The sequence below is a fragment of the Aythya fuligula genome, chromosome 17 (assembly GCF_009819795.1).
Source record: "Aythya fuligula isolate bAytFul2 chromosome 17, bAytFul2.pri, whole genome shotgun sequence".
Classification (NCBI taxonomy): Eukaryota; Metazoa; Chordata; class Aves; order Anseriformes; family Anatidae; genus Aythya; species Aythya fuligula.
Genome location: NC_045575.1, coordinates 5,607,307 through 5,622,673, shown reverse-complemented (window position 1 = coordinate 5,622,673; position 15,367 = coordinate 5,607,307). Strand labels below are relative to the sequence as shown.

Below are 15,367 nucleotides of genomic sequence, written 5' to 3'. Positions count from 1 at the left end.
CTCGCTGCTCCCACTGGCTCCGGAGCTCAGCGGGGGAGGGAGGTGACACCCAGACCCCCGGGGCACCCGGTCCTGCTCCACCGGGGCCGCCGCCGCGCCGCGCCAGGGCGATCCATCAGCCGGCACCGGGCATCGGGCACCGTGGGCACGGCTCCGGCTCCGTGTCCCCCAGGCTCGGTGGGGACACTGGGGACAAGTGACACGGAGCACCCTCTCTTCCTCTTCCTCCTCCGGGCCCAGACAATGTCACCAGTCGCTCCACAGCTCCGAGGACGCCACGGGGGTGTCACCTGCAAAACAGGACCGTGGCACCGGTCAGCCGTGCCCCTGCCCTCTCCGGTGACAGCTTGGGGACCGTCCCCATCACCCCGCGGAGGCCCTGGCTGTGCCCGCAGCCGGGTGGCACGGGCTGTCTGCCAGCCCCCTGGCCGTGACAGCAGAGCAGGGGGACAGGGGACGGGGGGGGGCAGGCGGTGCGAGGACAATTGTTCCCAAGGCTCAGGGGGGCTCAGGGGGGGGGACAACCAAAAAGCCAGCGAGTTCCACGTCCCCACACAGGCGGCTGCGTGCCGGGGAGCCCGCGGCCCTCCAGCTCCAGCCGGCACTGATTTATGATCTGCACTGCAGGCATCGGGCTGGGGTTAGCCCGGGCCGCATGTCCCGGCCCCCTCGGCCCCCCCAGCCGGCCCCAAACCCACCGCCACAGCCCCACAGCCCCCGTGCGAGGGATGGAACGGGATGGGGGGGGGCTGTTGCACGGACACACGCCGAGCCATAGACAGACAGAGCGACACAGAGCCGCGCGCTGGCACCCGCTCCCGGTGACACAAACAGGCAGCGGGGACCCGCGCAGACAGACAGACAGACAGGCAGGCAGACAGGCAGACGCACGCCGGGGCCCACGGCAGCACGACAACAAACACCCACGGGGACACGCACACGCACACACACACACGCACACACGCACACACACGCGTGTGCACCCGCGCTCTCGCCCGGCACCCACCGGCACCCCGAGCACCGCAAGAACCGGAGGGGCCCAACAACGCCAACGACCCCCCCGGGCTCCGTGGGGCCACGGGGGGCAAGGGGGAGAGGCCAGGCCTGGCCCCACGGTGCCCACGGTGCCCGGCAGCCCCCGTGCACGATAATCCCGGCGCACAATAATCCCAGTGCACGGCACCCCCCGTGCGCCCGGCACCCCCCGGCGCACCATAATCCCGGCGCACCGACCCCCCCTCCCCGGTGCACAACGATCCCGGTGCGTGGTACCCCCGCTGCACAGCCCCCCCGGTGCACGGCACCCCCCGGCGCACCATAATCCCGGCGCGCAGCCCCCCCGCTGCACGATAATCCCGGCGCGCAGCCCCCTCCCCCGGTGCGCTCTCCCCGCCGTGCGCTCTCCCCGCGGTGCGCGCTACCCCCGGTAACCCCCCGGCCGCCGCCGCCGCCGCTCCCCCCGGAGCCGCCCCCCCGGCCCCGCCATGGCCGCCGCCGTCGCCGCCCGGCCTCGCCCGCGCCCCCCCCGCCGCTACCTCCGGCAGCCGCAGCCGCTGCGGGACCCGCAAACCGCACCGGGAGCGAGCGGGGCCGGGCGGCGGCGGCAGCGCTCCGCCAGCGCCGGGCGGCCACGGGCACCGGCGGCGCGCACGGCCGCGCGGGCACCCGCGGCGGGGACACGCGCCGGGGAAGCGGGCACCCGCACCGGGGGCTGGGCGCTCTCGCCGGGGACCCCCCACCCGTGACGGTGGCGCACGCGTGGGTTAAAAGGGGGGGGTCCCCATCCCGGCAGGGGGTGATGGAGAGGGGGGAAACTGAGGCACGGTGGGGGTGTGTAGGGCTCCGGGGGGAGTTGGGGATAGGTTGGGGACAGCGCCGGTGGGTGTCCCCCCCCCCCCCAACTCGGTGTCCATCGCCCCACGGGGTCGTCGCCCCACGGCCGTGGGTTGGGCAGGGCCGGGCGCGGTGGCCTCGCAGTGCCACCTGGTGGCCTCGCGTGGGGGGGGACACGGGGCTCCACGCGGGATCGGGGGGGCGCGGGAGGTTGGGGACAGTCGCGGGGCACGGTGGCACTGCAGCTCTGCTGGCTCGGCTCGGAGCACGGGTACCTGCCTGGGATGTGTCATGGGGACGTGGGGACACGGAGATGGGACATGGGGACATGGAGCCGGGCCAGGGAGTGGAGCTGCCCTACTGTGGGGACAAGCTGGGGGTCCCCAGAGCCCGCAGTCCCCCAGCACCCGATCCCCGTCCCTTCAGGGGATGATGGGGACATCCCAGACCAAGGGCCACGTGCCACCGCACAGTGTGTCACCTCCTGACCCCCCCGGGGACATGCAGGACATCTGCCCCAGGTGTGTTTAGTCTGTGGATGAGTGAGGTGACCTTCCTCTGCTCTGCACACCGCTGGGGTAAACAGCACGGCCCCGTCCTGACAGCGGGGACACGGGGTCACAGGGACACGGGGACACGGGGTCACAGGGACACGGGGACACAGGGACACGGGGACACATGGACACGCCACATGGCCAGAGGGGACGTGGGGACCCCTTGCTCCAAGCACAAATGTGGAGTTGGGCTCCCCACTGCCTTCATGGGGACGTGGCCCCAAACAAACCTCAGGGCCTTGCACACACGTGAGTGCATGCACACACACATGCACAGACACGCATGCACACACATGCAGAGACACACACGCATACATACACATGCATGCATGCACACACACACACTTGCATGCACAAGCATGCACACACACTTGCATCCACACACACGGATGTGCACACCCATGAACGCACACCCATGCACACTCACATGCACGCACACATGTCCATGCACGAGGTTGCACACACACGTGCACATACATGCAGGCACACACTTGCATGCACACTTTTGCACACATCTGCACCCAAACACATGCACACACACATGCATGCGCACACACACACATGCACACATATGCACACACATGCATGCACACCCTTGCATGCACACACGCACACGCACACACACATGCACACACACACACACACGTGCACATAAATGCAGGCACACACTTGCATGCACACTTTTGCACACATCTGCACCCAAACACATGCACACACACACATGCACACACACATGCACACACACACACACACGTGCACACCCACCCACACGCTGCCCATGCCCCCCCAAGCACACACGCACACCAAAGCCCCTGGCAGGGACCACCCCTGCGCAGCCCCATCCAGCACGCCTGCTCCTTGCACACCCCCGGCACACGGACCACACACGTGCACACACGCACGGCAGCGGAAGCGCAGCCGGGGCAAGCCAGGCGCGCCGACGTACGCAGCCCCAGGCCAACATACACACGCTGCTACCTGTATACAAACACCCGCCGGACGCACAAACACACCTGCACGTGTGTGCGCACACACGGGGACCGAGGGCACGGGCACGCGGGGACACGGGGACGTGGAAATGCAGGCAAGCCGCCGGGAGCACACGTGCACGCAGGCACACACGTGCGTACACGCATGTCTGCGTGCACAAAAAGCTCATGGATGTGCACACACGCACACGCACACACATGAATGCATGCACACATGTCCATACGTGCACACGCAGTCACACACACGCGTGCACACCCCACGCCAAGCACCACGGGGCTGCTTGGCACCCCCGCAGGTGGCACCTGCGGACAGCCCCGCTCACACTGCACGGGGCCATCTCTGACCCCCCCCCATCCACAAACCCCAAATCCACGACCCCCCCACCCACGAACCCCCATATCCATGACCTCCCCACATCCATGAACCCTCATCCACGAACCCCCCACGCCCATGAAGCCCCCACCCGCGACCCCCCACCCGCGACCCCCCCACCCACGACCCCCCCTCCACGACCCCCCATCCCTAACCACCCCATCCATGACCCCCCCTCCATGACCCCATACCCATGACCCCCTCCATATCCACCCCCCCCACGCCTCCCCTCCCACCCCCATATCCACCCCCCCCCAAACCTCTCCCCCCCCCCTCCGGACCCCCCACCTCGCGCCCCCCCACATCGCGCCCCCCCATGTCCGGCGGGGCGGAAGGCAGCGGCTGTGGGGGGGGTCCCTTCCTCCCCCCCCCCCCCTTCCTCTCCCTTCCTCCTCCTCCTCCTCCTCCTCTCGCTCCTCCCCGCGCCCCCGGTGCCCGGGCAGCGCCGCCCCCTCGGAGCGGGCCGGAGCGGGACGCAGCGGATCGGCGATGGGGGGGCTCGCCGGGGGGCTCGGGCACCGCTGCCCGCCCCTGCCCCTGGCGCTGGGGCTCTGCTGCCTGCTGCTGCCCCCCGCCGCCGCCTCCTGGAGCCCCCAGCCCCGCAGGTACCGGGCACCGGGGAGGGGGGCACCGGGGGGAACTGGGCATGGGGGTGTTGGCACCAAGGAGGGTCCAGAGGGAGAAGGGGCTGCTTGGGGCTGGGGTGCTGCAGACTGGGGGTTACTGGGGTGTACTGGGGGGTACTGGGGCTGGCAGGGCGCCTACTGGGGGTGCTGGGGGGTGCTGAGGCTGGTAGGGCTTACTGGGGGTGCTGGGGGGTACTGGGGCTTCCAGGGCTTATTAGGGGTGATGGGGGGGTACTGGGTCTGGCGGGGCTTACTGGAAATGCTGGGGGGTACTGGGGCTTACTGGGGCTGGCAGGGCTTACTGGGAGTGCTGGGGAGTACTGGGATTTACTGGGGCTGGCATCGCTGCTGGGGTTACCAGAACCACCAGGGTGCAAAGGTGCTTGGACACGCTGGGCTTGCTGGGGCTTACTGGGGGTAGCTGGCTTTACTGGGGGCAAATGGGCTTACTGGGGGTGACTGGGCTTACTGGAGGAGACTGGGCTTACTGGGGGTGACTGGGCTTGCTGGGGGTGCTCAGGGCTGGGGCTGGAGCGGGGCGAGTGGCCCCATCCCCGAGGCCCTGCCCGTGCCAGGGGAGCGGAGGGGATCGGGGCACCCCGGTGCCTGGGAGACGTGGGGGGGCTCCAGTCCCTGTCCCTGCAGTCCCTGTCCCAGGGGGGGGGTGCAGCGGGGGGGTTGTTTACAGGAAATCTTTGGCGCTGGCCGTGTCTCCGGCACCGGATTGCCGGGACCTCCCGGTTCCGCTCAGCTCGGCGCGGCGACGGGCAGAAGCCACCTCATTTCCCCTTCCCTCCCCGCCAAGGCCAGGAGCCCCCCGGCACCCCAAAACCACCCCGGCGGGACCCCTCAAATCCTCCCCCACCACCCCACAGAGCCAGAGCCCCACACACCCAGGCGCAGGGCGTGGAACACACGAGGCCGTGGGGTGCCGGCTCGGGCGCACCGCCGGGAGCAGAGCCCGGGCGTGCTCAGCGCACGAGTGGCGGCCCCGCAGCGGGTGGCCCGGGTCAGCCCAGGCCATGCGAGCCCTCGCACGCCCGGCCCGGCCTCGCCGCCGGCTCCTGCCCCGCTCCCGGGGGGTTTCATCCCGCGCTGGCACCCGCCCCGCTCTCCGTGCCAGCCAAAACGGGCCGGGGCGCGTCCCCGTCCCCGCGGCGCAGCCGGGGCTGGCAGCGTCCCCAAACCGTGCCGTGCCCGCACAGACGGACACCCCCTCGGGGGTGATCGGGTTGGGAGCCATCCCGTGTCCCCCCCCAGCCCCCTACCCCGCTGGCATTTGTCACCCCGGCGCTGTCACCGCGCGGCTTTGGCCACCGAGGCTCTCGGTGCCGCCGTGGCCCTGGCGCGGCGCCCGGCTGGGACGCTGCCCGGCCAGAAAGCCCTGTGCCACCCTGCTGTGTCCCCCCCCCTCCCCGGCACGTCCCAGACAATTGTCTGTCCCCCCCCCCCTCCCCGCCACCACCAGCCACAGCCGCCTCCTTCCCCGCAGGCCCCCGAAAAGCTCAGTTTTCCACCCAAAATCGTGGTGCCCGCGGGGAGGGCGGCAGCCACCTCCGGGCTGGGGGGCGCCAAGGGCCACCCGGTGTCGTTGTGGCACTCGTGTGTGTCCCCACCACTTGTGTGTCCCCCCCACCACTCGTGTGTGTCCCCCTCAGCCAGCGTGGGGACACCGGGGACCCAAAGAAAGGCGCCTTTGTGTGGGGTGGGTGGGGGGCACAGAGGGGGCCCCGCTCCAGGCGGGCCGGTGCCAGCGCGGGGTGGGTGGGAACGCGGCAGGAATGCGGGGCCCCCGCGTGACCCATGGCCACCGAGGGTCCCCTCCGTGCCCCGTGGAGGCTGGGGGGGGACAATAGGGGACACTCCGCAAGCTGGGGTGGCATCACCAGGAGGGAGCAGGGAGGTTGGGGGTCACCGTGCGGGGACAACGTCCCACCGCTGGCACACGGGGGTGCTTTTGGGGCCAGCAAGGAGCACGGGGAGGGGGACACCGGCTCCCGTCACCCCCGTGGTGGCACCGGCGGTGGCACCGGTGGCTTTTTCTTGCAGCAACTGGTGCTCCTACGCCGTGACGAGGACGGTGTCGTGCCTGGTGCAGAACGGCACCTTCCTGCAGCGCGTCTTCCAGGGCTGCCGCTGGCCGCTGCCCTGCAGCGGGGGCAGGTGAGGGGACCCCCCAGGGACCCCCCTGTCCCCTCCCCGGGGGTGTCGGTGGCCACCCGCGGGGGTGACGGCGGCACCCGCTCTGTGCCGCAGCTACCGCGCCGTGGTGCGGCCGGCGTACAGGGTGGCCCTGAGGACGGTGACGGCGCTGGAGTGGAGGTGCTGCCCCGGGCACGGCGGGGCCGCCTGCGAGGAAGGTGGGAGAGGGAACGGGGTGGTCCCGGGAAGCCCCCACGGCGTGGTTAAGGGGGTGGGGGGGTGGGTATTGGGGGGGTAGGGGGTGAGGTGGGTGGTGCTGGGGGGTGGGGGGGTGGGTGGAGGGATGGATGTTCCTTGGGGTGGGTGTGTGCATGGACAGACAGACGGACAAATGGGTGGATGGATGGATGGATGGATGGACGGACGGACGGACAGACAGACAGATGGACACATAGATAGACAGGTGGATGGATGGACAGATGGACGCATGGACGGACGGACGGATGGATGGATGGATAGACGGATAGATGGATGGATGGACAGATGGACACATAGATAGACAGGTGGATGGACGGACAGATGGACGCATGGACGCATGGGTGGATGGATGGATGGATGGACGGACGGACGGACAGATGGACACATAGATAGACAAGTGGATGGACGGACAGATGGACGTGTGGACGTGTGGACGCATGGATGGATGGATGGACGGATGGATGGATAGACAGATGGATAGATGGACGGACGGACAGACGGACGCATAGATAGACAGGTGGATGGACGGACAGATGGACGCATGGACGCATGGGTGGATGGATGGATGGATGGACGGACGGACGGACAGACAGAAGGAAGGTTGGTTGGACGGACGGACAGATGGGTGGATGGACGGACGGACGGACAAATGGATGGATGTTCCTTGGGGTGGGTGGATGGACAGACAGACAGACAGACGGACAGATGGAGAGAGGGATGGGTGGGCGGACGGATGGACAGATGGAAGGTTGGTTGGATGGACAGACAGACAAAAGGAAGGTTAGATGGATGCTCCTCTGGGTGGGTGGGTGGAAAGACGGATGGATGGATGGATGGATGGATGGATGGATGGATGGATGGATGGATGGATGGATGGATGGATGGTTGGATGGACAGACGGACGGACGGATGGAAGGACAGATGGAAGTTCCCGTGTGCAGATGAAGGGCTGGGGAGCTGGACAGAAAGACGGGAGGATGGATGGTGGGGGGGGTGGACAGGCAGACAGACAGATGGACAGACAGACGGACAGTTGGGTGGCCGTGCCCACGGACGGGGAAATGGAAAGGTAGGTGGGGGGAGAGGGCGGGGGGGGGGGCACAAGCTGGGGGGCGGAGGTTGCTGCGTGTGGGTACGGGGAGGGGGGGGGCTGCCCGCGGTGTGCCACGAGGGGACCCCTGTCTGTCTGTCTGTCTGTCTGTCCATCCGTCTGTCTGTCTGTCTGTCTGTCCCTCTGTGCGGGCGGCCGTGCCCGCGGGGCGGCGAATGAATGGGTGCCAGCCCGTGCCATGGGTGGGCCTGCAGCTGCCGGGGGGGGGGGGACACACACACAGAGGGGGGGGACGACACACAAAGGGGACACACACAGAGGGGACACACACACACACACACACACACGGCCCCAGCCCCAAAGCTGGGTGGCACGGGGAGGGGATGGGGACACCCGGGGGGGCCCCGAGCCAGCTGGGTGGCAGCAGCAGGGTGGGGGGGGTGATGGGGGGGGCTCCTCCTCCTCCTCCTCCTCTTCCTCCCCCCCAGCTGCTGGCCGGGTGCCCCACATCTGGGCCCGCTTAGGGTGGCGCTGCCTGTCCCCTGCAGCCCTGGGGGTGGCCGTGCCTGGGTGTGGTGGCAGCCGGGGGGGGGGACACGAGGGGGTCGGTCCTGCTCCGGAGCCCCCCAGCCATGTCCCTAAGTCCCCCCCCACCTCCAGGGTGGGACCCCACCTTGGGTTTGGATTGTGCGTGGTGCCCCCCCCTCCTCTCCAAACCCAGCCCCAATGGGGTTTGGGGGGGGGGGGCTCAATGTTGGGGGGGGTGGATTTGGGGTACTGGGGGGGGCTGGGGGGGGCTGCAATGTGTCCGGGGGGGGATGAGGGGTCTGGTTCGGGTATGGGGGGGGATTTGGGGGGGTCCTGGGCAAGGGTCGTGGCTGGGTTTGGGGGAAAAGCAGTGGCAGCCCCTGCAGCCCCCTCCCCAATTTGGGGTGACGCACAGCAGACTTCCCCAACCCCCCCCCCCGCCACGGCCACGGGGTGTCTGTGCCTGTTTGGGGGGGGGTCGATGCCCACGGGGGGGGGTCCCTGACACCCCCTCCCCTCGGCAGACCCCCACACCTTCCTCGCGCTGCGCGACACCGCGCGCCCCAGCGCCGCGCCCCAGCGCCGGACCCCCCTGCGCCCCACGGCTTTCTCAGGTGGGTCCTCGGTGCCCCCCCCCTTTCTACACCCCCCTTCCCACCCCAGGTTTGTGGGGGGGGGTCCTGGGCACCCCCCCACGAGCCCTGCACCCCGCTTTCTCCTCCTTAGGGTGCCTGAACTGCAGCCGCGTCGGGGAGCTGACGGCACGCCTGGCCACCCTGGAGGCGCAGGTGACCCCCCCGGTGCCACCCTAGGGTGCCACCACCTCGCCCCCCCCCATGGGTGTGGGAGCCCGGGGGGGGGTCACCTCGCTGTCCCCATCTCCTTTGCAGGTGGCCCGGCTGTCGGTGGCCGAAGCCTCCCCGTCCCCAGCACCCAAGGGTGCGGACGCCGGGCGGCTCTGGGGGTCCCCGGCTGCCCAGGGGAGCCCCGGGGATGAAGGTAGGGGATGGAATTAGGGGGTGGGGGGCACCCTGGGGGGGGTCCCGTGGCACTGATGCTGTGTCCCCCCCCCCACCTCAATACCCCAGGGGTCCCGTGGGGCAGCGAGACGCAGCGGGGAGCCACCGCGGGGCGTGACGGTGAGTGGGGAGCGGGCACCGAGGGGGGGGGACACACAAATGGACACCCCCGCGAGGAAACGGGGCGCAGGGTCCCCGGGGTGCTCCCCTGAGGGTGCTGTCCCCCCCCCACATCCCCCCCCCCCGCAGGCAGACCCGGCTCGCGGGGCCCCCCCGGCCCCAAGGGAGACGCAGGAGGACGGGGAGCCTCGGGGCCCCCAGGTAAGGGGGGACCCCCCCCAGGTAAGGGGGCGTCCCCCAGCCTCCTGCTGCGTACATCTGAGGGGGGTCAGCCCCCCCAATAAGAAAAAATAATCTTCATCCTCCTCTTCCTCCCCGCAGGTCCCCCCGGCCCCCCGGGCCCCCCCGGGCGCGATGGTGCCAGGGGGCTCCCCGGGGAGAGGGGCCCCCCCCGGCCCCCCCGGGCCCCCCGCCCCCGTGGGGCCGGCCATCCCCCGGCTCGCTGACCCAAGTAAGGATGGTTTTTTTTTTGGGGGGGGGGGGTTAGGGGGGTCCTGAGGGATGCTCCAGCCCCCCCCCAAAACGCCTGCTGTGGCTTCTCCGCTGTCTCGTATCGGGGTTGTGCTCCGCCTGTCGCTGCTCTCAGCGGGTTTGGAGAGGGGGGGGGTCCCTCTTCTTCTGGCCCACGGGGGTGGGGAGCACCCCCCCGGTGTGGGGTGCCTTGGCTGGGGGTGTCACCGCCTGCCCCCCCCCCCATTTCTCTCCCGCAGGGGACCCTCTGCTCTCCAACACCTTCACCGAAGCTGCCGGGGGCATCGTGGGCCCCGTGGGCCCCCCCGGCCCCATGGGGCCGATGGGTGAGTTCCCCCCCCCCCTCCCTGCACCCTCACCTTTTTTTTTTTGGGGGGTGTCACCGCGTTGGGACCAGGCTGAGCCGTGCACCCCCCTCCCTCCATCTCCTCGCAGGACCCCCCGGCCCCCCAGGACCCATGGGGCTGCCCGGCCCTCCAGGCCCCGATGTAAGTGCCGGGAGGATTTTGGGGTGGGGGGGGGGGCACGGCTGGGCCTTGGGGTGCCCCCCCGGGCTGATGGCACCACCGCTGTCATTGTGCAGGGCAGAGCAGGGGCGCCCGGAGCCGCGGGACCCCGTGGGGACAAAGGTGACAGGGTGAGTGCTGGGAGTGGGGGGGGGCTCAGCTGGCACCCATGGGTGCCCTCCCCCCGGCTCTCACCGGCTCTGTCCCCTGTCGTCCCCCCCCATTCCACACAGGGTCCCCAGGGACACCCAGGCAGCCGTGGCCAGGACGGGGCGCAGGTACGTGGCCCCCCCCCGGGGGTAGGGGGCTGTGCTGGGGCGCGGGGGGGCCCCCCCTGCCCGCCCCCCCTCTGCCAGTCCCTTCTCCTTTCTGTGTTGCAGGGCGAGCCGGGCCCCAAGGGCGAGCCGGGCGACAAGGGCACATGGGTGAGTGCAGGGTACCCGGGGGGGGGGCACTGATGTGCTTTGGGTTTGTGTAGGGACCCCAATAATGGCAGGGGGGGCCCCAAATGTGCCCTATGCTTGCATCATGTCTCTGGGACCCCAATAAAAAGCACGGGGGGCCCCAAATGTGTCCCATGTTTGTGTCATGTCCCCAGGACCCCAATAATGGCATGGGGGTCCCCAAATGTGCCCTGGGTTTGTGTCATATCCTTGGGACCCCAATAATGGCACGGGGGCCCCCAAATGTGCCCCATGTTTGTGCTGTGACCCTGGGACCCCAATAATGTCAGCGGGGTCCCCAAACGTACCCCGGGTTTGTGTCATATCCTTGGGACCCCAATAATGGCACAGGGGTCCTAAAATGTGCCCCATGCTCACATTGTGTCTTGGGGACCCCAATAATGACACGGGGGTCCCCAAATGTGTCCCATGTTTGTGTCATGTCCCTGGGACCCCAATAATGGCATGGGTGTCCCCAAATGTGCCCCGTGTTTGTGCTGTGACCCTGGGACCCCAATAATGTCAGCAGGGTCCCCAAATGTGCCCTGGGTTTGTGTCATATCCTTGGGACCCCAATAATGTCAGGGGAGTCCCCAAATGTGCCCCATGCTCACATTGTGTCTTGGGGACCCCAATAATGGCACGGGGCTCCCCAAATGTGCCCCGTGCTCATTCGGCACCCCCTTTTCCTCCCCCTACACACCCACGTAGGGGTGCTGCCCCCCCCCCTATATGGCAGCGAGTTTGGGGGTGCCCCCCAGCCCCTCTTCCCTTACCCCCCCCCTTCTTTTTCTCCGCAGGGGGAGGGTTTACACCAGCTCCGCGAGGCTTTGAAGATTTTAGCCGAGCGGGTTTTAATCTTGGAAACAATGATTGGGCTCTATGGTGAGTAGAGGGGGGGGGGCGCAGGAGCCAGGCAGGGCTTGGGGACCCCCCCACCATGGACCCCCCCACCCGTGGGGAGCCGGGCACCACGGGGTCGTGTGTGTGTGTCCCCCACCACCCTAGTGGGGTCTCCGTTTTTGGGGCACGGCGCACACGGGACCCCCCCGGGAGGCTGCGTGCCCCCCCGGCAAGGCCCCCCCCACACCCACCCAAAGGACCCAGCACCCACCCCCCTGGACCCACGGGGACGGGGGGCACCCCCCGCATCCCCATGGGGCCACGGGACCCCCCCCCCACCATACACACACCCCCCCTGGGAGATTTTGGCACCCCGAAGGCCACGCACCGCTGTGTCCCCCCCCCCTCCTTGCTCTGCTCTCTTCCCCCCCCCAGGCCCGTAGCTTCCAGAGCCTCCTGCGGCAGCAGGCCCGGCTGGAGGTCCTGGCCAGGAGGGTCACCTTGCTGGAAGCCATCATCTGGCCAGGTAATGTCCCCCCCCCCCCACCATGATGTCCCCCCCATGGCCTCCTCCTCCCCTCCTCGCATGGGCCGGGGGCACCGCGTCCCGTCCCCCCCCCCCGGAGTGGGACTGGAGCAAGGGGATGGGGAAGGGATGGCCCCCAAGAGGGGTCTTTGGGGTGGGGGAGGTCTCCGAGGATCAGGGGGGGGGGGCAGGGGGTGAGGGAGGCCATGGAGCTCCTCTGGAGCCAAGGGGGACCGTGGGGACCCTCTTGGGTTGAGGTCTTGAGGCTCCATGGACCAGGGGGGACCTTGGGGCTCCCCATGGGTCAAGGGAGACCCCTGAGGAGCAAAAGAGCCCCTGGAGAGCCCCAGAGGTCCTGGAGCCTCCCTCAAACCAAGGGAGACCATGGAGGACCTCTTGGGTTGAGGTCTTGTGGCTTCTTGAGGCCCCGGAGCTCCTCTAAGACCAAGGGAGACCATGGAGACCCTCTTGGGTTGAGGCCTTCTGGCTCCGTGGACTAAGGGAGGAGACCTTGGGGCTCCTCATGGGCCAAGGGAGACCCTTGAGGAGCAAAAGAGCCCCTGGGGCCTCTCTCAAACCAAGGGAGACCATGGAGGGCCTCTTGGGCTGAGAGAAACCTTGTAGCTCCTGTCAGACCAAGGGGACCATGGACGGCCTCTTGGGTTGAGAGAGCCCCTGGAAACCCTCTTGGACCCAGGGAGACCATGGAGACCCTCTTGGGTTGAGGCCTTGTGGCTCCATGGACCAAGGGAGGACACCTTGGAGCTTCTCTTGGAGCCAGAGAGCCCCTCTCAAGCCAGGGGAGACCACGGAGACCCTCTGGGGTTGAGGGAGCTCCTGGAAACCCTCTTGGACCCAGGGAGACCATGGAGACCCTCTTGGACCAAGGGAGGCCTTGGAGCTCCTCTTGGAGCCAGAGAGCCCCTAGAGCCCCTCAAACCAAGGGGGACCACGGAGACCCTCTTGGGTTGAGGTCTTGTGGCTCCATGGACCAAGGGAGGACACCTTGGGACTCCTCATGGGTCAAGGGAGACCCTTGAGGACCAAAAGAGCCCCTGGGGTCTCTCTCAAACCAAGGGAGATCATGGAGGGCCTCTTGGGTTGAGGCCTTCTGGCTCCATGGACCTGGGGAGACCTTGGGACTCCTCATGGGCCAAGGGAGACCCTTGAGGAGCAAAAGAGCCCCTGGAGCCTCTCTCGAACCAAGGGAGACCATGGAGATCCCCTTGGGTTGAGGCCTTGTGGCTCCGTGGACCAAGGAGACCAAGACCTTGGGGCTCCATGAGGACGGAGGGAAACCTTGGAGCTCCTCTTGGAGCCAGAGAGCCCCTCTCAAGCCAGGGGAGACCACGGAGACCCTCTGGGGTTGAGAGAGCTCCTGGAGACCCTCTTGGACCCAAGGAGACCACGGAGACCCTCGTGGCTTGAGACCCTGTTGCTCCCTGAAGCCCAAGGGAGGCCTCAGAGCTCCTTCATCCGGAGCCCATGGAGACCTCCTGGGCCCACGGGCGGCCTCGTTGCTCCCCATGGACCGAGGGAGACCCTCGAGGAGAAAACCCCCCCCAGAGCCCCCCTCGAACCAAGGGGGACCCTCGTGGGTGGAGGCCTTGGAGCTCCCCCCAGGGCCAGGCTGCGCCCCCCCTTCCCCTCCCCTCCCTTTCCACTGCGCTTTGCTGGGGGGGGGCTGCCGGGGGTGCCAGCGGGGGGGTCCCAATGTAGGGATGGGGACACCACGGGGTGGCACTTGGGGACAAAGCGGTGCCACAATTTGGGGGGGGGCCAGGAACCGTTATGGGGTCAGAGCCCACCTTGTGTGCCATGGGGGCACCCGGTGACCCTGCCAGCACTGGGGGGGGGGTCCCTGGGGGACATTTGGGGACATTTGGGGACAGGGAGGGGTCTCCACCACCCCACAGCCCCCCAGCCTCACCCCCCCCTTTTCTCTCCTTTCCTCCCCACAGAACCCGAGCCCGGTTCGGGCAGCGGGGGTCCGGCGGTGCCCGGCCCCCCCCGCGGCAGGCGCAGCCGCTCGCCCCCCACCCGGGGCGCAGCCCCCAGCCAGGACCCCCCCGGAGGGCCCTGATGGAGCAGGGGGGGCCTGGTGGCAACACCCCCACGGCCACCGCTGTCCCCCCACCGTGTCCCCACACCCCCCCGGGGGGGGTCTTGGTGCTAACCGGTGGCACCACACCGGCCTGACCCCCCCCCGGCACCCCCCATCCCTTTTGTGTCCCCCCCAGCTTTGGTCCCCGCTGCTTGCACCCCGCTGGAGGGGGGCACGGGGTGCCCACCCTGGTGCTGGGGAGGGGGCGTGGGTGTCCCCACGCCCCCCCCCCCCCGCGCTCCGTCCTGGCTGCTTTGGGCGCTGCGAGGTCATTAAAGGTGTCCACAGAAGTGTCACCCGTGTCACCCCCCCCGTGTCACCCCCCCGTGTCACATCCTTGGGGGGTGGGGGGCTGGCACCCTCCACACGGGTGGGGGCTGGTGGTGGGGACACGCGTGGGTGGGGGGCGCGGCAGGGGGCTCGCCCCATGGGAAGGGGGTGGCACAGTGAGGGGGGGCACCCAGGGACCCCCACCCACCCAGGGGACCCCCACTCACCCACCCCCCACTGGGATCCCCACCTATGTGACAACCACCCAGGGGACCCCCACCCACCCGTGGGACCCCCACCCATCCACAGGACCCCCACCCAGGGGACCCTCACCCAGGGGACCCACACACACTTGTGGGACCCCCAGCCGGGGGACACCCACCCAGGGGACCCCCACCCACGGCACCCTCACCCAAGGGACCCCCACCCACCCGTGGGACCCCCACCCATGACACCTTCACTCAGGGGACCCCCACCTGTCTGTGGGACCCCCACCCGTGGGACCTGCACCCAGGGGACCCCCAACTCCCTTTGGGACCCCCACCCAGGGGACTCCCACCCACCCGTGGGGCCCCCCCACACCCCCCTAGGAGACCCCCACCCCCCACAACCCCCCCCATAGCCCCCCCATAGCCCCCCATGACGTCACGCGGGACTCCCCTCCCTCCGCGTGACGTCAGCACCCCCTCCCTCCCCTCCCTCCCCTCCCCG

At 69.0% G+C, this 15,367-nt stretch overlaps 2 protein-coding genes across 2 annotated transcripts; both read left to right on the top strand.

Annotated features, from left to right (window-relative positions):
* Positions 1–4,598: 4,598 nt before the first annotated feature.
* Positions 4,599–9,873, top strand: LOC116496169 (EMI domain-containing protein 1-like; the record flags this gene model as incomplete). Its single annotated transcript, XM_032199081.1, has 9 exons — positions 4,599–4,644; positions 6,343–6,538; positions 6,632–6,735; positions 8,879–8,968; positions 9,081–9,142; positions 9,245–9,353; positions 9,443–9,493; positions 9,623–9,694; positions 9,815–9,873. Coding segments are annotated over exons 1-9 (789 nt in total), but the record flags the coding sequence as incomplete, so codon positions are not given.
* A 531-nt stretch (positions 9,874–10,404) lies between these two features.
* LOC116495992 (EMI domain-containing protein 1-like) lies at positions 10,405–14,661 on the top strand. Its single transcript, XM_032198781.1, has 6 exons — positions 10,405–10,452; positions 10,548–10,601; positions 10,704–10,748; positions 10,851–10,895; positions 11,714–11,798; positions 14,244–14,661. Exons 1-6 carry the CDS (start codon positions 10,423–10,425, stop codon positions 14,363–14,365), a joined length of 381 nt encoding a protein of 126 aa, XP_032054672.1. The 5' UTR covers positions 10,405–10,422; the 3' UTR covers positions 14,366–14,661.
* The last annotated feature ends 706 nt before the right edge of the window (positions 14,662–15,367 follow it).

Excerpts from the sequence above, each read along its gene's own strand:
- LOC116495992 (XM_032198781.1), top strand. The coding sequence starts at position 10,423 with ATGGGGCTGCCCGGCCCTCCAGGCCCCGAT. Across the intron at positions 10,453-10,547 it reads CCGGCCCTCCAGGCCCCGAT|GGCAGAGCAGGGGCGCCCGG; the intron begins GTAAGTGCCGGG and ends GTCATTGTGCAG. Across the intron at positions 10,749-10,850 it reads GTGGCCAGGACGGGGCGCAG|GGCGAGCCGGGCCCCAAGGG; the intron begins GTACGTGGCCCC and ends TCTGTGTTGCAG.